General features: G+C 41.0%; 1 protein-coding gene across 1 annotated transcript; it reads left to right on the top strand.

The window, feature by feature from the left end:
• The first annotated feature begins 1,679 nt into the window (after positions 1–1,679).
• LOC118111816 (neuronal acetylcholine receptor subunit alpha-3) lies at positions 1,680–19,199 on the top strand. The gene is made up of 7 exons (XM_035160528.2): positions 1,680–1,895; positions 13,282–13,421; positions 13,524–13,568; positions 13,650–13,759; positions 14,095–14,302; positions 14,667–15,689; positions 16,969–19,199. Exons 1-7 carry the CDS (start codon positions 1,838–1,840, stop codon positions 17,092–17,094), a joined length of 1,710 nt encoding a protein of 569 aa, XP_035016419.1. The 5' UTR covers positions 1,680–1,837; the 3' UTR covers positions 17,095–19,199.
• The last annotated feature ends 6,607 nt before the right edge of the window (positions 19,200–25,806 follow it).

Here is a 25,806-nt window from a genome sequence, read left to right as displayed (position 1 = left end):
GACCCATTTTCAAGTTCTATGTGGTGTGCCCCAAATTTTAGAGGAAGCAGTGGTGTGTGTGTCTGTATGCGGTAAATGAAATAAAAAGTAATATCTGTCTTGCTTTTCACTGGTGTGCATGTACGTCAGCAGCACTCCTACACAGATATTTGTGTATGGATGCAAGTGTCTGAACTCTGTCTCCAGGTTTCTGTGCCAGGAGGGTAGATTAGGAGAGGGTGAATACTGCAGCTACAAAAACATCTTATTCTGCTGGTGCACACGTGCATTCATGCAGGTTCATATGTTCCATATATGCACGCACATAGAAGCATGAAATATTCAGGGACAAATCAAATGTTATTTTGGTCCATCCTCTTACATATTGGCTTGTAAAATAACAGTGTGACTCACTGAGACAACAGCAAATGACACAATCATCTTGTTAAGAAACACTGGAAGAAACGTCAGTATATGTTGTTTATCCCTGTGAAGAGTGATGATTTTATTCTATATTTTGTTCTGTGTTTTGTCCTTTTTATTTTGTTGTCTATAATCGACCCACGAGTCTGACATAAAGCTAATCTTAACATGTCTGACTGACTTTTACAAAAGATGAATTCTGGAATTTCAGCAAACAAGAAGAAGATACTTTGGTTGCAGATTTCTAAAATGTCCCAAGAGTTGAAAGACTTTTAAAAGAGATGGAGCTAAAAATAGTAATAAAGTAAATTAAGTCTGTTTACTTCTTTCTGCAGTATGATGTTGAAACACCACATTAGCATTTTTGTTTTTAAGGTGATATAGCAAATGTTTCTGGACGTGCATGATGCTCCAGAATGATTCCAGTGCTTCTTCTTAGCTTTAATAGCTTTCCATTATTTGAATTGGGCAGAGTCTGCAGCCTTCAAGGCTCTATTATAGAGCAGCTAATGCTCTAAGCTGCCTGAGCATTGTTATGCTTACAAAATCAATTAAGTGACTAAATAGGTCATTTACAGCTCAGTACTGAAAATATGTGATGTGTGTGTGTATGTGTGTGAACTGCATTTTTTCTCTAGAGCTGTATTGAGTAGATGTCAGGATAATTCTTAGTTTGTTATTTCCTTCTTTCTTTTTTACTTTTTAAGAGAAACTGTACATAGATAGATAGATAGATAGTTACTTAAATAGATAGATAGATAGATAGATAGATAGATAGATAGATAGATAGATAGATAGATAGATAGATAGGTAGATAGGTAGGTAGGTATGGGTGGGTAGATAGATAGATAGATAGATAGATAGATAGATAGATAGATAGATAGATAGTAGATAGATAGATAGATAATAGAAAGATAGATAGATAGATAGATAGATAGATAGATAGATAGATAGATAGATAGATAGATAGATAGATAGATAGATAGATAGATAGATAGATAGATAGATAGATGGGGTGTTTCTTTAAGCCCAAGGATGCTTGGATATGAGAATAAACTAGATTTTCCAGTGGAGTTTGCCTCTGGGCACGGAGGGGGCCCAGAGCCAAAACCATTTCATTATTCCAAACATATCACCTGTGAGTCACTGTGAGTCAGGTCGCTAAGTTTGGCCCGTGGGTGAGTGGGTGGGAGTGCGGGACGTGGGGACGGACGGACGGACGGATGGGAGGAGGGAGGGAGGGGGTGGAGGGGAGGGACATGCAGAAGTTGTGTATGTCGGGAGAGCGCAACGCGAGTCCAACCTCTCCAGCTCCGGAGCGCAAAGCAAAATGCTGTAATCTCGCTGACGCCCGCAGCAGGTTCATCGACAATAACTTCCCTCACCGGCTTCACATTTTCATCCGCAGGAGGCGTCGTCAAGCTTCGATGAGTCGATGAATTTCCCCGGGAAAGTAGCAAGCGTGCTCCTGCTGGTGCTCCTCGCGGCGCAAGGTAAGACTCGGCGCGCCATGCATGGTGAAGTGGCGTTACACTGGTTACTTTCTATACAGCCTGCCGTCTCTTGGTTTAGTCCTGAGAGACCCTGCTTATCAAACCAGTTTCACCACCTCTGCTCAACTTCCCTGTGCGCTTCTGAGAGAAAGATCCGTGGAAACAAACTGACTTCATCCCCAATCCGGAGAGAAACGCGCGATAAAAAACAGTCGTGAAAATGTAACTGTAGTTGGGATATTTTTTATTTTGGGGGCGAAGGAACCTCAACTTTTCTTCAAGTTGAACAAAAATACTGGTCCTATTGCGTCTTGTTGATAAAGAATGAGCCATGGCAGTTTGTGAAAATTAGGTATGATAATTCATTCTGCGTCCAGAAGCGCGCAACTCCCAGCAAGACGAGAGCTGCACGCACGCACGCGGGGGCACACACACACACACACACACGCACGCACGCACACAAACAACACACACACACACACACACACATGCACGTCTCTCTATAGTTGTGAGGACAGTCATTGACACCTAATTCTAACCCTAACCCTAAAACCAAGTCCTAACCCTCGAACAGCCTATTGGATTTGTGAGGACCAGCCAAAATGTCCTCACAATGATGGTATTTAACCAAAGTTGGCCCTCATAACTATAGATAGACATGCGCACTTACACACAAGCAAAAGATTGCACAGCTATCGTTGTAAGGACACTGCATTGACTTCCATTCATTGTGGACAGCCTAACCAAAACCTTACCCCTAACCTCAACAATGACCAATTTATACCTAATCCTAACCTAAATTTATTCACATCTGACCCCTAACTTTAACCAGGACCTCAGGTGAAAAAGGAATAAGTAATAGGTAACACAAATTCGTAAACACACACACACACCACCTGCATGTGATACAAAACATAATTTCTGTTTAGTCACTGTTCTGTTAAGTATATGTGTCGAGGGCCCCTATAATCAGATCTGGATGCATAATTCAAACAAGATATTGTAACATGCAGGAGGGGTTTAGTTTTCTCAGGAGATGGGTGATCTGAGATCATGACACGTCGCATTAGCCAACTACCCCACCCCCGGAGCGACTGCGAGGCAGCCATGCATGTGCAAAACGAGCCAACACATGGATGACATACAATTCTCCAGCAGCAGCTCAATGACTGTCAACGTCGATTTCATACCTAAGCCCTCCACATGTGGGCTCCATCCGCCCACAAAGGTCAGAGGTCATGGTTAGTACATGGTCCTGTGGCTGTAGGCTGTGTTGCTCAAGGGCAGAGTGTTGCCAGTGGTCTTTAACATGGAAGGACAAGTTTAAGTTGGCACTATGAGGAAAAGTACGATTTCTCTGTGTGTGTGATTCAATTCCTTATGTGATTTCACAGCTTATTTTTTTATTTTCTAATCTCTCAATTTCATTTAAGGACCAAGTTTGCTTTAAAACAGTTTTTGAAGTGGGGTCTGGCTCCTGGGGGACCCACATCAGAAGAAAGAGATAAATGCTAAAGCAAAACTTTTATGCTGTGTTTACATGTAACTTAACGGTTATTTTAATGCTGAGTTTCATCTCAGTCACATCCACAGAGAGTACAGAGAGGGAGGCCTCATGGCAGAGTGTGTTTACCGATGGAAGCAACCAGCCTGACACACATCTGACTGTGTAGGATAAAAAAGCAACTTGCTTGAAAGTAGTAAATATTTTTTGGCAGTGTCACTGCAGTTTTTACACTTTGACACCTGCCAGTCAAAAACTGTGGGTCGTACTTTGATGTAAGCTTCTCCCTTAAAGTGCAGAGATCAGTCACCACAGAGGCAAAGTTTTCAGGCAGATATAATATTGTCATTCTATACATTGTCTGGCTTAAAAACTGTTTCTCTCAAATAACAATTTCAGATGCATGTAATGTCTCTGCTTGTTACTCTACTGTTAATAGTTATATAATACACGTAAAATCATTTGAATTAATCAATTTACAGTTAAGTTAGCTTAACCTCCGCAAAGCTAGTTCGCTGAAGCGTGGGTTTTCATCATCAACAGATTCATTTTATTAGTGATCATTTCTATAACAAACAGAAAACTGAATGACCAAGAAGTACAGATGTACTATAAGCCTTTCAGCTTTGACCATTATTTTACCAGGTAGCCTTCACTTTATGTAGCTAGCTCTTGCTTTGGCTTCTTGGCTGTTTCTCTGCAAAAAGTTGTTTTCACAGTCATTATGCTTTTCAATGGAACAGATGTCAGATTCAAATCTTAACTCAATCTTGACTAGATGTGTACTTTTTAGTGTGGTATAAGAGGCACGTTTCTCTATCTGTTGAACCACACATGGCCATCGGTGGTCATGTTGAACACCCTTCTGCTTTCAGACATGCATAGACTCAGGACATTTTCCTGAATTTTTCAAGAGGCGCTCAATGTGAGAATGCAAATTTCAGAGTCAGTAGCTCTGCACCTTTTCCTGGAAACTTGAGCCCATGTGACAACACAGCAGGAAAATGTCCTGAAATTTATAGCAAGCGAGATTCTAGCATGTGATGGATGCAAAACCGAAAAATCTGAAGGAATACAAATATCTCAGCATGAAAAATAGTTGCATACACGTAGACGACGAAATTGTCAAATTGCACAAACAACGAAATTCAAGAGCTTTTGGCCGACACAGGTATCAATGTGCTGAAAACAAAAATATGTGATTTAAACAGAATGTACACATCATGTCCTGCCTCCCGAATGCAGGCCTCTCCCCTTGTCTTCATGTTCCGCACAACAGCATTCTTCATTCTTGGACCCAACTTTTTGGACATTTTGCCTCAGTTTATCCCTGAAAAACAGAAACTTTTCCTGGGACCTACACGAGATACAGTGTGCTTTGAGCAGAGGCTGCAGGAGGTGTGATGATTCTGTCCATAGGCCGAATCTCTGCTCTGCTATGTGAAAATGTTGTGACCTCATAGTGCAACAGTGAGTTCGTCCCAGATGTGGTACTTGTAGTCTGTCCTGTGGGAGCGGCACTAAGTGTCTTCGTATCGTCACGCTCCAGTCGTCATGTGAGGGACGCTGGCTTCACACATGCTGGGACCTGACGCAGACTCCCTCACTCGTCTGTTTCACTCTCTTCTGAGCCGCAGCGGAGGCAAATGAGGCAAAGTGACAGGCTTTGTCACTTTGCCCTTGAACTGGGGAAATTTCAAAAGGAACAAGAAAATGGCGCTGTGAATGGACGGCAGTATTGGTACGCTCAAGGATTTTCTTCAAGTCAGAGGAAATCTGTTGTCTCTTTTCTAGTTAGAGGTGGTTAACTGAACTAAAACCTAGAAAAATGAAAGGATTTCTATTCCCCCACTCTGTCCCCCACCTCTCCTTCCTCCTTTCCCCAATCCCTCACTGGCTGTGTGGGCTTTTTTTCAGATTCTGAACACGGGGCTGTGTATGCAGATATATGCCTGAAAAACACACATTGACACACACACACTCCCAGTGGGGGTCCGATTAGTGGGCTACAGAAGGTATTGTCTCCTGCCATCCAGGATCGAGTGATTTGTCCCCATAACAGAGGAATTGCTGATCCAACAGTCCTTATGGATTTGGGTGTTTTAGTCAAAAATAGAATCTGGTTGGAGAAGCTTGGAGGTACAGGGAGTGGGGGGGGCATTACTTGGAGTTATGATACTCAAAATTAAGTCACAGCCTGTGGGGGAGATGATAGGTTCCTTCAAATGTGATGATAAAATGAGACAAAATGCATGAGGCGTTTACTCGCAGCATCTTGCCTGATCTGATCTGATCCGCCTTGTGTTTGGAGCCTGAATCTTGCATTTAAATAGGCTGCAGCTGTGCGTTTTAAGTGTAAAGAGGATAAATCGTTTTAACCAATAAAATCTGAAAGTGTAGATTAGCACCTTTGCTACAGATGACAATAAACATTAATTTAAAGAAAAGCAACTAATTTAAAGAAAAGTAAGTCATCACAACTGAATGTTCTGAGTCAATGGAGGTTTCGGTTTGGCTAACAAAGGCCAAATATCGAATCTTTCTTTCTTTTTTTTCCTTCAGCATTTGAAATGGATTTTATTAAGCCTCTGTAACCTTTAAGTCTGCTCGTATGGAGTTGTCTGCTTCCACCATCAAGCATATTTGCTCCTCTGCCAGACTAAAATGCTCTTCTGAGCTCGGAACTGCAGAACAGCTCTCCGGTTTCTCTCCCAGAAGCAATAGAGTTGCATTAAAGTCTGACAGGCAATTAGTGTGTGTTTGTGTGTGTGTGTGTGTGTGTGTGTGTGCTACTGTGTGTGTGGTTTAGGGGCTGTGTGGTGGCTTGAGGATCCTCTTAACACGATTGTCGTGTGATTATTGTAACCCAACAGCCCCCCTCTTTCCCTAGTGCACATGTGTGTGACCACCACAGGCATAGGCCCCTTTCCACCTTCCTATGGATTGGATTAAACCATCATCCCCCCCCCCGTTTTCTAACCGCCACCACCACGCTCTTTCTCTCTCTCTTTCAAAGATATTTTCCCCCAGACAGCACTGCTCCCTGATTCCTCTAAGACATCCTGGTCTTCAGTGCTGGCAAAGAACTGAGTCACACTTTAGCATGAAGGCAGAGATGGTGAGAAATAGAAAGCTACAGATGGGGTTGAGCAAGACCCCTCACCTGGAGGACAGGGATTTTTCTCCCATTTTGCTTCCCCCAACACAGAGCATATTCCTGCAGAGCGGCACACTGCCTCTGTTGGCTTAACTTCCCATGCATCGTGCCTCCTGCAACTCGTCCCCAGGTCAACCACTTACATGTCCCCTGGCTATCTACATGATTTAAAAGAAACAATGATTCATCAGACCAACACCTTCTTGCATTACTCTATGATCCAGGACTGATTCGCAGAGGCTCATTGCAGGTGCTTTGGGCAGTGTGCAGGAGTCATTCCAGTCCATTCCAGTGTGGTGCTGCGCAGCCTCAAATGCAGCCTGCTAGTCAGTGTGGTCTGACATCTTTCCATCATAGCAGTAAAGTTTCCTGCAATTTGTGCTACAGTAGCTCTTCTGTGGGATTTGACAGAGCACTCAACCTTGACTATCCAGCGCCCACATGCATCGATGAGCCACTCATGACCTTCATCAGGTAGTTCACTCCTTTGGTCAGTATTGGTTGGTACGAATCACTGCATACTGCACCTATGCAGCCATCGTGATTTAGCCCTGATGTAAACATTGTCTTTATTGTTTTTTTACTTTTTAAAAGAAGGTTCTTATATATTGTTATTGGGCCACACAGCCATGATGAAGATTGTCCCCTTTTTCTTGTTTTGATAAACAGGGCAAAATGAGAGTTAACGTAGTGGGAGTTTTATGCAGGACAACAAAAATATTTTGTTCTTCTTTTGAGATGGGCACTGTGTCCGATTTAAAGATTCATAAATTCTTGCTGTGACTCGGTCAGTAGAAATAACCAAGATCAGTCATAGCTTCCTCCAGCTGCTTGAATTAAATCGCTGAGTTGGACTGACTTGATAATTGCGCTCTCATATATTCAAATTTAAAATCTGTATATTCACTTCATGCAACTCATTTGAATAATTTTTACACAAGCCCAGACTCTGATATGATGAGTCAGCAACTCGCTGTTACTGAATGAATGTAAGGAATAGTGGACAGTTAACGTTGGCATTGAAAACACCACAAAAGTGCTCCAGCGTCCTATTGACCATGCTCATCTATAGAATGATGCCCTGATGTCTCCAGATGAAATATTACGACATTGTTGTTGTAATGGGAAGTCTGTTAAAGGCTTTCAAGATTTCAATGGGCAACTTGAACATAAAGTTGCATCATTAGCTCATCTTTACAATTGGGAAAATGTCCTCCTTTTTATTTACAAGTATGGGAATTCAATTAAAATATCTCACAACATATGCTACGAATTTCATCTCTAAACTATAGTACATCCTTTCAGATGAAGGCACGGAGGCAAAGAACTATTGAATTTCATGCTTCACTGAAAAAATCATATGCTGTTCAGAGCGAGTCAAATCAGAGGTGAATGGACATACATAAATAGGAACATGTGCGTTCACACAGGCGTACGGACCGTATGTAGGCAAACCCTCGTACATGAAAACATCGTTAATACATGCGCCGTATGCTTCATGGGAGAGTCGCAGCACATGCAGTGATCACCGTGGATCCTCTCGTGCGTCACTCAGCATGTCACGGTCAGGCCATCAAAAACCCTGGAGAGCACCATCGAGCTCTTCTCTGCTTGTTCTCCCCTCTCCACTTCTCTCCTCCTATCTGTTCTCACCACTCTCTCTTTGTATCTCTTCTGCATGCACTCACACTCACTGTCAGCAGTGTATTATTGGAACGTAATTAGTTCCTTCAGAGTGTCCACCACTCGCTCCCAGGCTCATCCTGTTAAGCACATGCCTGATCAAAGAGCTTCTCGCAGGCCGTGGGTCTTTCTGCAGCTTTAGGCTCCTGTAGCCACCGAGAGATAGACCCGCTGTTTGGCTTGCTAATGCTTAATCAATGTGGCTATATGAGGGTGAAACGCATGACTGCTTGGCTTGACTCCGCCCGCTTCAGAACAGATGATTGTCACTTTGTTAGCGCATCATGAAAGAGCGTACGTCTGCTTTGATGCAACACGACTGTCAAGCTGATTTCACATGAGCTTGTGTTCTCAAAGACAAACTGCAACAACAGTTTTGTCTACAATGGTTAACAACTTTATAAAGCTTGAGCTGAAGAAGCTGTTAGAAGACAAGACAGCTTTTCTTGATGATTTCTGTAGATTTTTTCTGGACTAGAGTTGTGACTCCTCCAGGTATGGAAGTGTTAATTCAAACTTAAATATATCAATTTTTGGATGAATTGCCATGAATATATGATCAATCCAAATCATTGATACCCTGAACCTCTAACAAACCTATCGCCATCATCTGGTCTACATTTTAATTTGTGTAAAACTTATGACACTGCTCGCACCCTCCGCTTTACTAATTTAAGATTCTTTTAATAACTTTTATAGTTCAGAACGTTCTTGCCCCCAGTTATATTACAGAGCTAATCGTAGTAGTTCATTAGTCAAGGCTGGTAACTAAGGCTGATAACTTGGACTGATCATTTAGGCTAGTAACCAAGGCTGGTAACAAAGGCTGGTAACTAAGGCTGGTAACTAAGGGTGACCAAACCTTTGCTTTCAGGGCCCCGAGGCTCGTATCTTCTTTGCCTGAGTAGATTAGACTTGCCAGCACTTTGCCCATTTTTAAAGTCTGTTTAATGCCTGATTTCTAACTAATTTCATTGGATGTTGTTAGTTTTTTATATTGTATGTTATATTTCTTATTTTAGTTTTGCCTGTGTTGTTTTATCCTAATTCCCGTTCCTTTATAACCTTGTTTAGATAAGTGCTATAGAAATAAAGTTTTATTTAATAAAAAATGTTCATGGTTTGATACAAGATGGTGAACATATACCTGCTGAACATCCACATATTAGTAATGTCATTTGTAAGCATGTTAGCATGCTGACGTGAGCATTTAGATCAAAGCTACCATGACTGTAGGCTCAGACCTGAGCTTGAGTTCGAACCTTTATGAAACGATTATGTCATAACTCCACAGCTGGATCATGTGTAATTACGTGTGCTCTGGATTTTAACTCAGAAGCGTGTATTTGCTGTATATATTTTCTTAATGGAAGATTGATCCCCATAAATCATTCTTAATCATAATTGTTTTATCGCTGCCTGTTTCTTTCCACATGCTCACCCATAAATTCACTCTGTGACTCAAAAATTTAATTCTTACTTTAAATACCAGGGAGAGAGACACAGAAAAAATTCACATGCAGCGTCAATTGAGGTGAAAGAGCAAAGGTCATAATTAACTTGCTTTAAATTAAGTCTAGTTAAGATCTTCAGTGGCAGAATAAAGGAGGGAATCAAGGGAGTGACTGTGCCAACAGAGGAAGATAGGAAATTCTTTTTTTTTTTGTTACACTGAACAAAAGGTCCAGTTAATTGACTCGTTTTAATTGCCCTGGTTTCCCCTCACCCAATTAGAGACTTAAACAAGGTTCTGGCAGTGCAGCGACTCAGGGAGCAGCGGGCAGTTTTACGGCAGGTACCAAGAGCTGAAATTACACAAGTGTCTCTCGAGAGAGGCCTTTTCATTAAGCTGCCAATGACCTCAGAAAACTTCAGAAGAGTTTAGAAACCACAATAGTATAATGTAACTTTTTTAGCCATATAGAGTACTGGAGCTAGATGTGATGGCTTTTATTTTTCATCATTTAACTTCTTGTTGTTTTGTCTTTTAAAAGTGAGTCAGCTTATAAAATCAAATCAGGTTTTTCTTCTGATATTTAGTGGCGGATCAAGGATTTTCTAAATCAGGACCCATAAAGGAGAATTAACACAGAGGGGCTAATTATATGTCCAACATCCATGCACAATTTGGGAATCAGTAAGACGCTGTTGGTTCTATAGCTTTGAGCAAAACCACACATCATTATATATATAAAAAACATTTCTTTGTTCAAGCACATTTTGTTCCTCCAGAAAAGCTTAGAAAATAACAGTAATTTACAAATTGTTATGTTTATGGTTAGTATTTTTAGAAAGTGGCTGGTTTATAAAAAAATTTAAATAGTACTGACAGAACAGGGGCAGATCAGTGGCCAATTAGATTTCAGCTGGGGCCAGTGCCCGTAGACCCGCCCCCTTGATTTACCAGCACAGATATCTATGGTGACAGTTCCTCGGAGTGGAGATCCTGATCAGACTAATCAGACTGATTCTGCTGAAAATCAATACAGCTGAAAATGTTGGGAGCAACAGTAATAAACATAGGAAAAATAAATCTGTGCAACCTGATTATAGACATTGGACTTAAACGGCTTCTGCTTCCACTGGTCTGCACCGTGCATTGTGTGCTCAATCTGAACCTGATATTAAGTGAGTTTAAGTATAATAAATGAGAATAAATTAAGTCCTTGCATACTTTTAAATGTTGCTGCAGTATCCTGTTTTCTTTATGACCTTTACGGACAATGAAATATTGCAGTATGTGTTTGTTGTTGCACCAGATGTTGTGATTATATAAATGCTGAGAAGAGAATTTCTAGCTCGGTAAAATTAGTCTACCCCCGTCTTCTGAGATTAAAAATTAAAACTGGTTTAAAATCTGATTTCACAGTGTTAAATGTGAAATTATTGTTTGGCTATAACATTGGTTATAACATTGGACATGCTTATGATAGTTCCCAAAATAAATCAACAAGGGATACAATTCAATTATTATTTCCTCGGCCTTGGTACGTCTCCCAATATGAGAAATTGGACAGACTGTGATACTGTGATATCCACCTGAGTGTACTCCCAACAGCAATAAATAGAAGAACTGCAGTATGACCGTATGAACAAAGATAATAAAAATATATATATGTACACTTTCAGTAGAGACGGTCCCAACTGAATGACCACATATATTCTCATTTTCAAAGTCTCCACATCTCTATAGAAAACAACTACTGCCCACTTAGCTGCATTCTTGCGCTCAAGCCATACTAGATTAGCTCAGTATGGCTGGAGCTCCCACCGCAGCCGCCAAAGGAAAGGGGAATGGATTGTGGATGAATGGATTTTCAGTTCATATATTGATCAGTTGCTTTACCACTAATGTTTGCAATGAAAGATACATAACCTACACAGTGATGAGACATGACTTATTCAGAGATGATAGCCTGAGGATGAAGAGTAGGTTGACAGGAAACATCAGTTTAACATGCTTCTGGTTTGTAGTGAGTTAAACTGACACGCACAGAAGGAAAGTTTGCCATTAAAGGACCATGTTTTATTCAGCTGTTGTCAAGGAGACAAACCTTTTCAGTGTACGTGGCTATTTGTATGGATATGGGTTATGCACCATTTGGCCCTTTGGTAACTCACATTCTCCTCCAGCTCTGAAATGGTTCACGCGGCTCGCTAAGTGCAAGTCTGATGGTTTGGGACTGCGTTGAGTAATGGGTGCGTCACTTCTTGACTTGAAAGCTACAGTACGATGGAGGAGGATTTTTTCATTTGATGTTGGTTGTCTCAACGTTTGTGCTTGAACAAGTTCACAATCCAAGGGCATGCAGGAGGACTGCCTGTCAATATTTACATGCAAATATCTAACCTCTGTTGGTGGCCGGTGTTTAGTTGACCAGAAGAAAAGTGTTACAGAGGATCTGGAGCCACCATCGACGCCACTGACAGTATTTCTGAGGTTGTGCTGATGGTGTGACTGTGTGCCGTCCCAAGTGAGGCGACATTTTCTGCTTGGACAGGCGTGGGTCTATGTGCCATGCCAGGCCTCAGTGTTACCAGTTGCAGTTTTCCACAATATAACCTTCTATTGAGCCTCACAAAGGACAAACACACTCGTGCAGACGCACACTCCGGGACGCTTCATATTTGACTTTGAGCACTTTGTCTTTGGAGATATGATAAAAGCTTTCAGGCGTTGCCTTCATTTTGTAAACATGCAGCTGTATCTCCTCTCAGAACACTCTGATTTCTCTCAGTCATCATAGAGAAACAACATCGATTTAACAGTTAAAGGGTTATTTCACCTCAATCAAAATAAATAACATTGCATCTTCCATTTTCTCACTCAAGCCAAGTTTAGGGTCTATTTGCTCCCAGGATCATTTCTCTGAAAACAAAACTATCTGCGCAGCTAAATATACAAATATTGCTATTTTTGTGATTCTGCTGAAGCCATTTTTTTTATTTAACGTGTGTGTGTACTCATTTTTGTTGCCTCTTTAGGACCTTTTTTAACAATAACACTGACCTTGTCATTACCAGTAGACCTCATGGGGACCAAAGCCAGATTCTAATGAGACAAAACATAATTTCTGAGCACTTGGTTAAGGTTAGGGTGTGAACTGTGGTAAGGTTAGGGTCAGGCATTCATTGGTTACAGTTATAGTTCGGGATAAGGTTTTGGTTTGGCTGTCCCAATAAGGATAGCTGCACAAACCTGTGTGTGTTTGTTTATATTGCAGCTACACTATGAAAGATACGTAGAATAAAATATCCAATGAACAAGTGGCACATTTTAACTCAACTGACCCTTTATTACAGCGTAAAAATCATCTGTAATATTTAGTTTTGGAGACTCTAATGTTAAATTGTTTTGAGTGTCTGACCTTTTAATAATGTTGAGGTTCAGTTTCCTTGTAGTTTTTCGCTGGATTTCTCAACGCCCACAATTTAACATGATAAATGTAAAGTGACATTATTTAATTCTCTCTGAGCCTTTATTTCATTATATTTGCTCATTTTCCTCCTTCTCCATTTCTGCCTCCTCTCTTTTTCATCAGGCTGCTTGTCATCTAAAGGAGAAGACCGATTGTTTCGGAGGTTGTTCCGGAGGTACAACCAGTTCATCCGGCCGGTGGAGAATGTATCTGATCCAGTCACAGTGGAGTTTGAGGTCTCCATGTCTCAGCTGGTCAAAGTGGTGAGAGTCTGTTGTTTATAAACCAAAAAATAACACAGATATGGATCATCCATTCATCTAAGTTTCACTCTGATGACTAATTCATCCTTTGTGTCTTTACAGGATGAGGTGAATCAGATTATGGAAACGAATCTGTGGCTGAGACATGTGAGTTCAGGTTCATTCTACATGTATGTGATGTCTGCCACATTATTTGTACACGGTAACTTACACAGTTTTTTCTTGCAGGTGTGGAACGACTACAAACTGAAATGGGCCCCGGTTGAATACGATGGAATTGAGTTCATACGAGTTCCTTCCAATAAAATTTGGAGGCCGGATATTGTTTTGTACAACAAGTGAGTTTCTATTCACAGATGATGAGAAGTGAAAAACAAAGAGGCTGAATGATAAACAGTTTTTAAGCTTTTTCAGCAATAGATTTGTTTTCTGCTCCTCAAATTCATTATTCGAGAAAATATAAATGTCATAGTTCCAATGTGTGTCACTTTTTCCCTCTTTTTGGCAAATAAACTTTAAATAGACATCCCCCATCACGGGTACTTTATATTAAGAAGTTGTTCATATCTCTTTCTACATGCTAATGCTATTTATTTATGCACAGCATCTTCTGACATTTTCAGCTAAATGTTGTAACGGCCTTTAAGTGAAATGACCTTTACATCTCTCACAGCGCTGTGGGCGATTTCCTCGTGGAAGACAAAACCAAGGCTCTGCTGAAGTTTGATGGCACCATCACTTGGATTCCTCCGGCTATTTTCAAATCCTCGTGCCCCATGGACATCACCTACTTTCCCTTTGACTACCAGAACTGCTCCATGAAGTTCGGCTCCTGGACCTACGACAAGGCCAAGATCGACCTGGTGCTCATTGGCTCAAAGGTCAGTGGGTCCGTCTGATCACTGGGGAGAAATCCTGACCATTAGCAGTTGTGCAAATTTGATTTCACATGACATATTTACTATGCAGTGTTTCGCTGTATTATGGAATTAGTATTTTATCTTTCATGACAGCTTTGCAAATTCAAAAATATTGGCAGGAATATTTCACTCAAGCCGTAAATGTTTTTTTTATGTGATCATATCCTCGACTTGGAGAAGAAGTGAAATCTCCTCATCTTTATGTCAGAAAACACATGATAAGAAATCACAATTTACAAATGTACATTTTTCGAACATACAACACTTTTGCGTGGTTTCATAAGCAGCAACTGTGAGACCTAAACATTTTCCCATTTCTCTTCAGGTGAATCTGAAAGATTTCTGGGAAAGCGGAGAGTGGGAGATCATCGACGCACCAGGATACAAGCATGACATCAAGTATAACTGCTGCGAGGAGATCTACCCGGACATCACCTACTCCTTCTACATCCGCCGCCTGCCGCTCTTCTACACCATCAACCTCATCATCCCCTGCCTCCTCATCTCCTTCCTCACAGTGCTGGTCTTCTACCTCCCGTCTGACTGTGGCGAGAAGGTCACCCTCTGCATCTCTGTCCTCCTCTCCCTCACTGTGTTCCTGCTGGTCATCACCGAGACCATCCCTTCCACGTCACTCGTCATCCCACTGATCGGCGAGTACCTCCTCTTCACCATGATTTTCGTCACGCTCAGCATCGTCATCACCGTCTTTGTGCTGAATGTCCACTACCGCACCCCCATGACTCACACGATGCCAGAGTGGGTGAGGTCTGTGTTCCTCGGGGTGCTGCCCAGGGTGATGCTGATGAGGCGGCCTATCGACCAGGGCTGCTCCTCCCCTGCTAGCATTACAGCGGGGACAGGAGGAGGAGGACGAGGAGGCAGCAGTGGGGGAAAAAAGAAGAGAAAAAACAGTATAGGAAGTGGCTCAGGAAGTATAATTGTTGGAGGTATAACTGGGGGTGTCGCCTGTCCACCTCTGGATAGTGTCACGGTTGGAGGAGGGACCTCCTCAGCAGGTGGCTCCATGAACTGCGTGGAGCACCGCGACATGAACCGCGACATGAACCGGGATATCAACAGGAGATGCCCATACAGAGGCAAAGAGGTACCGACTCCTGTCCCTCCCCAAATGACCCCCCCTCCTCCTCCTCCTCCTCCTCCCCAGCCATCCCAAACCCAAGGGCCCCAGGAGTCAGAGCTGCCCAAGCTGCCCAGGCCCCTGAATGTCTCGTCACCTGTCAACGCTGTGGTTGCCTTCTCCTTGGTGTCGCCAGAGATCAAGCAGGCCATCGAGAGCGTGAAGTACATCGCAGAGAACATGAGAACTCGCAACAAAGCCAAAGAGGTGCGTAAGCTAGCATAAAGTTTTGTTGTCTGTGGTGTTTTCTGCTAAATTATTGTTTTCCATTTATTTTGGGAATGATAAAAGTTGATGAGAGTTAACCTTTAAGGGGAAACTGTCTGTTTAGTACCTCAGGAGGAGGAGCACTACTGCTTATGTGAAGAAGCTGTATGAATGTGGCTAGCAGTGAGAAATCTGATATATTGCTTGAAATGACTTCACCTGAGTCAGCATCAGTTGGCTCGAAATAATACGGGAATAAAAATGAAGAAAAACCCAAGGGGTGTGCAGTTAAAAAAGCGTGAGCTTAGCAGACCTCTGTAGCTCACTCTTTGGCTCGGGGCTACAAATATCATATCGCACCTGGGACGACCAAGTTGTTGGCAGTGGATTTGCATTGTGTGTAAAGCAGGCGCTAGGTCTTTGACAAGGAAGAAGAATGAGTAGAATAAAACAGGTAATTTCTCTGCCTCTACTGCACTGAGTATTTTTATCATATTGCGTACTTTGCATACAAGCTCCTAAAGGGAGACACAAGCAGAAGACTTGGATATATATATATATATTTACTTATAGCATTATCTTGGTCCCAATTTAAACCATGAACCTAATTCAAGTCATAACCCTATAATGAAACTGTTAACCTTGTAGGGACCTTTACCATTTAGAATAGTGTGAATAGATTGTGTCAGCACAATACACACAGCACACATGCATAAACACACAACCTGTGTGTGTGTGTGTGTTATCTCAGTGGGTGAATTTCTACCTAGCTCAGTAAATGTTGCAGAAACCGTTTAGACGAAGCTATAAAGGGAGTGTAAAGCTGCTTGTTTGTTGCAGACGTGGGGCTTTGTCTGTGCCTCCTGTGCGCTCTGGATGGTCCTGATATGTTTGTTCTCTCAGCTCCATCTTTTCTAAGCAAAGCTGGGATCTTTTTTTTGGGGGGGGGCATGTAGAATAGCCTCCTCTATAGGGGCACAATGGCATTATGGTCAGTGTAGCCATGATCCCATTGTCCACACCTGACTGTGTTTATACGCACACACATGCTGTGCAGAGTCTAACAATAGCCAAATGCATGTAGGTTTCAGATTCTTTTTGAACACAACCACACACGTCTTTTGGCCATAGAGTTGTGCCACTATCAGAGATTTCACAATTACCAACAAAGGTCGCTGGGAGTCTTTAAAGGTAGAGAGATCAGTGTTGTTAATATGAATTTGTGTTTCCTAGATATTTTGTTTTCACTCATCTAAATTATTTTCTTTCCTGTCCCCAGGTGGAGGACGACTGGAAGTATGTTGCCATGGTCATCGACAGGATCTTCCTGTGGGTTTTTGTCACAGTGTGTGTGCTGGGAACTGTGGGACTCTTCCTCCAGCCGCTCATCAGCTTCTTCAATTGAGACACTTGTCTTTTCTCTGTCTCTTTCTCTCTCTCTATGTCTACTTCTGTCTAACACACTTGAATTAGTAAGGGAATTATCTGTCCCGCAGCTCTTTCACATCAAACAATATGGGCTGTCTTCTTTCCCCATTTCTGGCGTTTTGTCTCTCCCCCCGACTGCATCTCTCCCGCCATCATTTCTAGTCCTCAGATGTCTGTTTCCTCACATGACTTACCCGCATTTCCTTGTCCCTCCCCTTTCTTGCCCCATCAATGTGCATGTAATGCTGTTATCCAGTCTCATTACTGTTTTTTTTACTGAAATTATAATCACATCTGCTCTCCTTCTCTGTTTTTCTCTTCTCCTATGAGCCACTACTGGCAGCTTTTCTCTTCACACTCATCTTCTGTTTCTCGCTGTGCTCAAACCTCTCAGATTTTACACTTTTTAATGATTTTTATGATATCTCTCATTTAATCATTCTAACTGAGATCTCTTTTTAAAGAGTGACTTGGTTAAAAGACCGACAATCAATAAAAGGAGACAAATACAACTGTCACACACAACAAACCCAATATCCAATTAAAATTCAAACCTACATCAAGGAGAAAATTCCAGCCATAACAGGTACAATTATGTAAAATGTGAAAAAGTCATTTTCTTAGTCCTTTGAAATTGATTAAAATCCTGATGATAATAATGAGCTCAGAGATTTTCAGGTTAAGAAGGAGCAGCATATTTAAAGCTCTTTTTCCTAATTCTATTCTAACCCTGGGGATCAACATTTGTAGAATGTTGTGAGCGCAAGCCATCTTGATTTGACCAGCCCAAGTAGAGATTTATTCATAAAGCTAACAAATGCATGTGTGTGGAAGTAAGGCTATGGCCACTTAGCAGCAGCAGAACAGTGGTGTAAGAGGTTTTCCCAGCCAGTTATACAAATGGAACACAATATTATACAGTACCCAATGTCTTTAGGTACTGGTCAAGAGCAAATCACCATAAACAAATGGCAGAAATCAAGTCTTTCCTTGCGTAAAGGGAGAAACAGGATTTACTCCTTAAAGGAGAGACTTAATTATTTTCAGTTTATGTTTTGAATAACAAGATTTGTCTGTGTAAAAATGTTAAAAATCATAAATTAGATGATATACTTAGAAAGGTAGTGGTCCTAGTATCGAACCCTGGGGCACACCTTTTGATATAGAGAGGTAGGTAAAGGAAATAAGCCAATATTGTAGAGTCTTATCTGCCAAGGTAAAATGGTCAAGTATATCATAAACCTAGGATAAATTACAAAAAAAAGTTTCAGTCCAGTGCCTCGATAAGGTCATCACCATTTTAGCTATTGTGGTGTCTTAATGATGTCATGACTATTTGTGTCTAAAAACTATTTTTATTATTGACTATAAAACCTTTTTCTTCATCATAATTTAGAAATCGACCTGTAGTTAATGACAACTGAACAAGTGTGCTTTACTGAAAATCTCCACCCGTTCATTTTTATTGTACTGTCCTATACTGTACTATACTTGTCCTATACCTATAACTAGGTTTGACATTTCCAGGTAATGATTTAAGTAATTGTGATTATAATTACTGTAATCACTAAAAAAGAAGATCCTGAACACGTTCATGGATTTTTCAGTGGCATGCTGTCATCATATTCACTGCAATAAGGACACAACACTTGTGAACCAGTACGTCCCTCTGTGGTTTCCAAATTAAAGAGAATTACATGACTAGTTTTTTATAGGTGATGTCTATATGTATAATACAGTCCAAATGTAATTTTATGGCTGCCACATCTTTCCCTGGACTGGTTTTCATGTTGTCAAATACTAATAATCATTTCTGTGTTTCCCTGTACATACTTTTGTAAAATATAAGTTCTGCATGACTTCTGAGAAGGACACTGACTATGTCTGTACACCCATAATTATGATGATGTGTTTTCCACATGTGCTCACACTAGTATAATGATGCACTGCACAAAAAGTCACCATATCGATACAATCTTACAATGTATAGAAACTCTTTGAATTGCACAATTTAGATTAAACTTGTAAAAAGACTTGTGTCTCAAGTCATTTCTAATAATAAAGAATTTCCTGGACTCTTAAGAATTGTCTTGATCTTCCTGTATGAGAGATTCATTATAAAGACATAAGGGTAAGGTGAAACAGAGACTCTGGTTATAGATGTGACTGTATTCATCTGTCTGTGTGGCCGTGTGCCCTGGGAGAACCGGCCCCTGGAGAACACATGATTGAGCATACAGCTAAAGATCCAGAGGGAATAACACTGTCTAACCGGTGTAGTCTAGTGTTGTCTGTGTTGTAAGTTGATGGAAATGGCAGGAGCATGAATGTTTTTGGAGGCGATCTCTATTCTAGAAAGGGCATGTCAAGTAATAAGTATTTATTTACACTGATTTGTGTAATTCTAATAGTAAATATTAGAAATGCACATTGCACTCTGTTAACATATCACTGCTGTATAATTGGCATTGATGCACACAAGATAATTTCCCCGTGAGGTATCAAGAAAGGTTTTATGCTCACATTGCATACACATCATAGATAACTTCTTGCCTGTGGGTGTACAGTGTGTTTACATGTCACGGTGTGTATTTGTGTGCATTCCGTGGATGTTTTTGAGTGATTGGGACGAGACCAATGTCACACGGGTCTAAAGTCAGTTGCTGTAGAATAAGAAAAAGGGGTGAATGATAAAGGTGGAGGTTTAAATGATGCAGGAGAAGGAATGTGAAGAGGAATGAAAGAGGATGGGTGGAGAATATTTAAAACCACAAAGCGTAGTGGGTCATCAGATTGGGTCAGTGGAGCGTGGTCACTGGCGGCTTATAGGCAAGAAGAAAGATCAGTTTTCAAATCACTGCAGGTGATTTTCAGACCCCTTCCCCCTTTTTCACTTGTTATTCTCTTGTAGCCTTAAAATAGTTTTTATTCTTCATCATTCTACTCTCAATGTCCCAAAGTGACAGAGTGAAAGACATAGTGAAAACAGAATTTTAGAGATAGTGAATTTAATAAAAAAGAAAGACCGAAAAATCACTTAAGTATTCAGACTCTTTATTATGAAACTTTTTAACTCAGATGTCTCCCATTTCACTTGATCTTCTTTCAGATGTTTCTACACCTTCACTGGTGGTAAGTCAGTAGATTAAATGACACAAACTATATTATTATACAGCTGACAGAGCAAAAGCTGAGCTGTGATGTTGAAGGAACTTCCTGGGGAGGTCAGAGACAGGATTGTGTTAAGGTACAGATCTGAGGATTTGGAGAATTTCTATTGCTAATATATGATCAGATATAAAGTATAATTTCTTTCCATTCTTACTTTTTTCACTTCTGAAAATCTTGAGTTTAGTGAGCAACACAAGAGCCACTGATGTGTCAGTGACAGATGGATAATCCTGCTGTCAGTGTAATTATGACGTAACAGTTAACTGCATGAGTCCAAATCCTCCCAAGTTCTGTATCATAATGTACTGTCTTAAATCATTTAAAATATTTTGTGATAATATTGAAACCATACAGAAACTACACACATACAGTTAATAATAGTGTGTATTATTCTTAAACAATTTTACCAGTGCAACTTGCAATGCTTCTCCTCTGGGAAATAATAAATGAGGATCTGTATGAATATTCACACACATACTTCATCTTACACCAACCTCTGCAGCTGAATCTCACAACTTCAAGCCTATACTTGTTATTTCTCGCTGGGTTTGTAGCTGCTGGTCACCTAAAAAGTATAACACCTACTGAGACAACAGTGTGACAACAGTCTGGAAACATCTCTTACAGACGGTGATGAAACACAAGTCACACAGTCATACACTTATACATGTTGGCTGAAGTAAAACCCCATGCGGCACAAACAGCGACTCGAAAACAAAAAAAGAACAGCAAAGCATTTTTTCTTTGAAGCTTCTCTCTTTTTCTGACATATCCCTCTTTTCCTCCCTCCATCAAAGGTCACGGGTGAGTCTGAATGTGGCCGTCAGCTGAGACACACACACACACACACACACACACACACACACACACACACACACACACACACACACACACTGAAAGTTCAGGGTGGTGACGGAACAAAATGTAGCCCTTTCCCCCTCGAGTCAAATTGGAGTCTGACTCTGGCTTTGAATCGGACCACCCTGTGGCTCCCGACAACTCAATCGCTCACACTTAATCCCTCACATGTGTGCACCGAACAAGCATCCGCACAATTCTGCGAGTGCGTAAGTGTGTGTGTTTGTGTGTTTTTTTAAGAAGGGAAGGGAGAGATTACACATGTCACCTGAGCAGGTGAGAGAGAGAAACGGAAAGAGTGAGTGAGCTATAGTGACAGTGTGTGTGTGTGCCTTTATGTAGGCCATATACTGTATGTGCCCTCTTCGGCATGGAGCTCACTACATGGGGATTATGGGATGGATGGAGTCTAGTTATAAATATGGAGATGCGGCAGCGGCAGCCGTACAAAAGCCCCTCATAATATCCCATCAGTCTCGGTCTGCTGCCTGAAAGGGTCACGTTGGCACCTGGCTGCCTCAGAATGAAGAGATCAATCTGAGAAGCTGCCACCCGACTTATACTTTTATTTTATTTTATTTTATTTTACAATTTTTACAAAATGGTTATCCTTCCATTTACTGAGTTACCCTTTAATTTTTTAACAGGGAATGAACTAGTGTAAAAAAAAACTGACAACCCTTTCTTTTAAAATCTGCTTCCTGCTAAAGCCCCCACACATACAAGGGCGTCTCTCTTCAGAATTTGACGATGCCAATTCTACAAATATTTTGGGATGGACGCATTGGGTTTGCTGCTTCTCGAAAGCTGCCGCCACTTTAATCTGAATTTGTGATGGTGTTGGAATATTTGAAAGCAGTGGATCTTTCTTGAGTGATTGGACCTCAAGTGCTCGTTGGCCGTCGGAGTGGAGCACAGCAAAGCTCTTGGTGCTAAATTGAGGGATAATACATTATTAAGCCATGAGCCACATGGATGAATATTTTACATGATTCCTCACAGTTGACACTGACTGCATCCAGCTCCTGGGCTGCAGGATGACGTCACGGCGTGTGTGTCTGCAGGATCTAATTTCATGCTTTTTTTGGTTGTTCTGTGATCAAAGTTTTTGAAAAATAAACTACATAATTCTGTGACATGCTACACTTGGTTATCTTTTAAGCAATCTCTTGTGGATCTTGCTTCACTCTATCTTTAGTCTCTATCTTTACCACTTGGCTTTTGAGGGAACCAAGAAGCGATGAGGGGGCGTCTGCAGGGACGACCAGGGCGCATAGAGAGGACGGCCAGGGTGGCGTTGTCGGGTGAGATGGGGCAAAATGCAGGAGGGTGGATGGTGAATTAGGGTAGTCTCATGTGTCATCGTGAGCAGAACGGTATGTGCCTGCAGCCAGTCAACTGTGGATAAGTAAAGGAGACTCTCCTTTAAATAATTCATTCCAGTGGGAGCCTTCTCCACACACACACACACACATGCAAGCACGCACGCACAGTCTGCTCATGCACATAAATTGCTGTTTCCTAAAGTAGAAGACGAAACACACACACACACATGCACACAAAGAGCAGGTTTCTAATTTTACTCTGATGAATATTTATAGACGGATGAAGAAAGATTGTCTTAGGACCCGTAAGAAAGAGCATTTTGGAGGAACAATACCAAATTCTTGTGGCCCTTTCTGGGGAGAAGTTAACATTCAGAGAAAGAACACACTTCAGGAACAATATGCATTTCATTTCTCTGCTCTCCTGCATGGTGAGAAAAAAAACCTTATTGCCGTCTTAGTGTGACCTGCCCTGTCTGAACAGATTAGGAAGGTGTTTTTTTTTCTTTTCATTAAATCTGTGGATCAAAAAAAGAAGAGAAGGATGCTTTGCTGCATGAGATGTATTCTGTGTGTTGCTGATGGGCTGTACCTGGTGGCATAGTGTTGTTAATCTTAATATATTGAAGATTGTGCTTATATGTCCACAGTGAGACAAGCATCCTAACTTGTGAAAGAGCTGCTGCACTGGTAGAGCACCTGATTTGACCTTCATCAATATACATATACATACATATGGGCTAGTATGCCTGATAACATGCCTGATAACAGACGATCATATGCCCTTTTTTTTATTGTTGGGGGGCTTTATTCCTTTTATTCCTCTTTGTTTCTTATCTGTTGTTATTGTCTTTACTGTTGAGTGGTTTATTCCATCCTATTTTCTGTATTATTTTAATTGTCTAAATGTATTTGCTTTAGTCCTTAATACTTGTTTAATCATGTAAAGCTTTAAGTAACTTTGTCTTGAAAAGTGCTGCATAAATAATATATTTAAATATTATTATATCATATTATAACTGGGTGCCATGAACTCGATTCATTTAATTAATGAGTGATAACAGCCTCCTGAACTTATGGTCCAATAGGCCCCTACGAGCCCATATGTTTGGGACAGCTGTGTGTTGATTTATTGGCCTCATAACAGTCTAATTGGGTGGGTAGAGAGACATTACTTGCTAAGAGCTGAGGAAACCACATTGACATACAACTAGACAGCCAGGACCAACACACAAATTGTTGGGATAAAATGAAAACAAATGAAAGATCAACCTCAACATTCATTTACTAAATACCGAGTCATCACCTCAACACTGAATTATACAACAAAAAAAACTAGATTAGCTTGTATCCTTGTTTCCTTTTGTCTTTTTGAAACAAAAATCGCTCTGAGCCATTTACAATATATATTAGAAGCTCATTGTTGTGTCCATAATACGGTTTTAATCTTATTTTAGAGCATGACAGCCTTTAGACAGGCAGAGACCCTGAAGGCTTCCACTTTATGATGCCCAGGGAGCTCTACAGGCAGCGGATCTGCAGCTCGGACAACGACAGCAGACGAACGTTTTCAGCACCTCCGACTTGAAGTCTAACAAATGTTTCAATTATTAAGGGACGAAGTGAAAAAGTCCACTGAGCAACAAGAAACTCTCAAGTTCTACTTTAGGTTTGAGGCCAGAATAACAGTTTCTGTTACATTTGCTGTTGATACAGTTACCATGTTGTAATATTGTGTCATCCAGCTTTTCATTTGCTCATAAGACAGTGAAGATGTCTTGCGATCTTCTGCCAAGACTTGGCCAATTCCACGGCAGCAGCTTTACGTGCATGCAACATGCTGTATATGTGGGTGCGTGACAGAAGTTGCCTCATTATCTGTCCGGCCTGTCCAGAGGCTCTTGAAGGTTACACAACATATTTGTAATTCTAGATGAGACATGGAGAGTGATTTCTCCTGGGACAGCATCCACTGTGAGCTCCTCGTGGGCACTGACACACACACACACACACACACACACACACACACACACACACACACACACACACACACACACACACACAGCCTTACCACTTATCACTCGACATGTATATATAGACATATACAGTATAGACACACACAGACAGTATAGACACACACAGACATACATGTCCAAGCAGATAAAGCGATAGATTCACCTACATGCATATTGGTAAATGAACTCAGATGCACATCACTCAAGCACATGGACTCACACATGCACACACATCTGGAAACTCACACACATATGCTCAAATGTAGATGAGACACATAAATAGAGCACTGCTTACTCACATCTGATGACAGCATCTTTGGTGTTCCAGTATTCACAAGCACACACACACACACACACACACACACTTGGAGTTCACAATATTTTTATATCATTTTTTAAATCACTGTACAAAAACGTGAATATGGGATGAGGGGAAATGGATGGTGTGATAAATACGATCTCATCAACCGTGCCTCCCAAAGGGTTCATTCAAAGTACAGCCACAGGGCACAATTAAATGATATGAATCATCATTGAGAGCTGTCAAGGGTCTTGATTGCTGCCTGAAATACTGACATGTTGAATTAAATACAGTATTTGGGAGTTGTTAAACCAATCAAGTAAATCAAGTTGACATTTGATTTTAATTCTAGGAGGAATATTCAAATCAAAGCAGTTTTTAATCATATTCTCATAAGGCTGCTCTAACTCTAAATATGATTATTTAAATAATTATAATACATAATCTGCACAAAAAGATCAGGATATGCAATCAACAGCCCTTTCATTTTCTTTTCACATTTGGTAACGTGTGGTTTTTTGGTATTTTTGTTAGTACTAGTGTTAAGGGTCTACACACACACACACACACACACACACACACACACACACACACACACACACACACACACACACACACACACACACACACACACACACACACAGAGACTTGAGATTCAAATAATCAGGGGCCTTTTCTTCTTATCGCGTCAGTCGGATGAAAACAAAAGTAAAAGTAGTGTTGTTATCGAGATGAAGTGTCATGTTACAGGTCAATGAATATTTTGTGTGCATGTGTGTGTGTGTGTGTGTGTGTGTGTGTCTGCTGAGTGAGATCTTTTTCCAGTCTATCAGTGACAGTTCCTTTCCTTCACCTCCCTTTCCTTTCCCTATTATCACAAGTAACATCTTTTACTCTAATCTGGTCAGAATCCCTTCCATCTATTTTGCTCTGCAGTTCTTTGCTATTTTAGATGATTAAAATATCAAATAAGCAAACTCTTGAAGTATCGATGAGTGGGGATTTGGTTTTTCATCACA

The sequence above is a fragment of the Hippoglossus stenolepis genome, chromosome 7, assembly GCF_022539355.2.
Source record: "Hippoglossus stenolepis isolate QCI-W04-F060 chromosome 7, HSTE1.2, whole genome shotgun sequence".
Taxonomy (NCBI): Eukaryota; Metazoa; Chordata; class Actinopteri; order Pleuronectiformes; family Pleuronectidae; genus Hippoglossus; species Hippoglossus stenolepis.
Note: the sequence above shows the minus strand (reverse complement) of the source record. Positions and strands in the feature narration are given on the sequence as shown.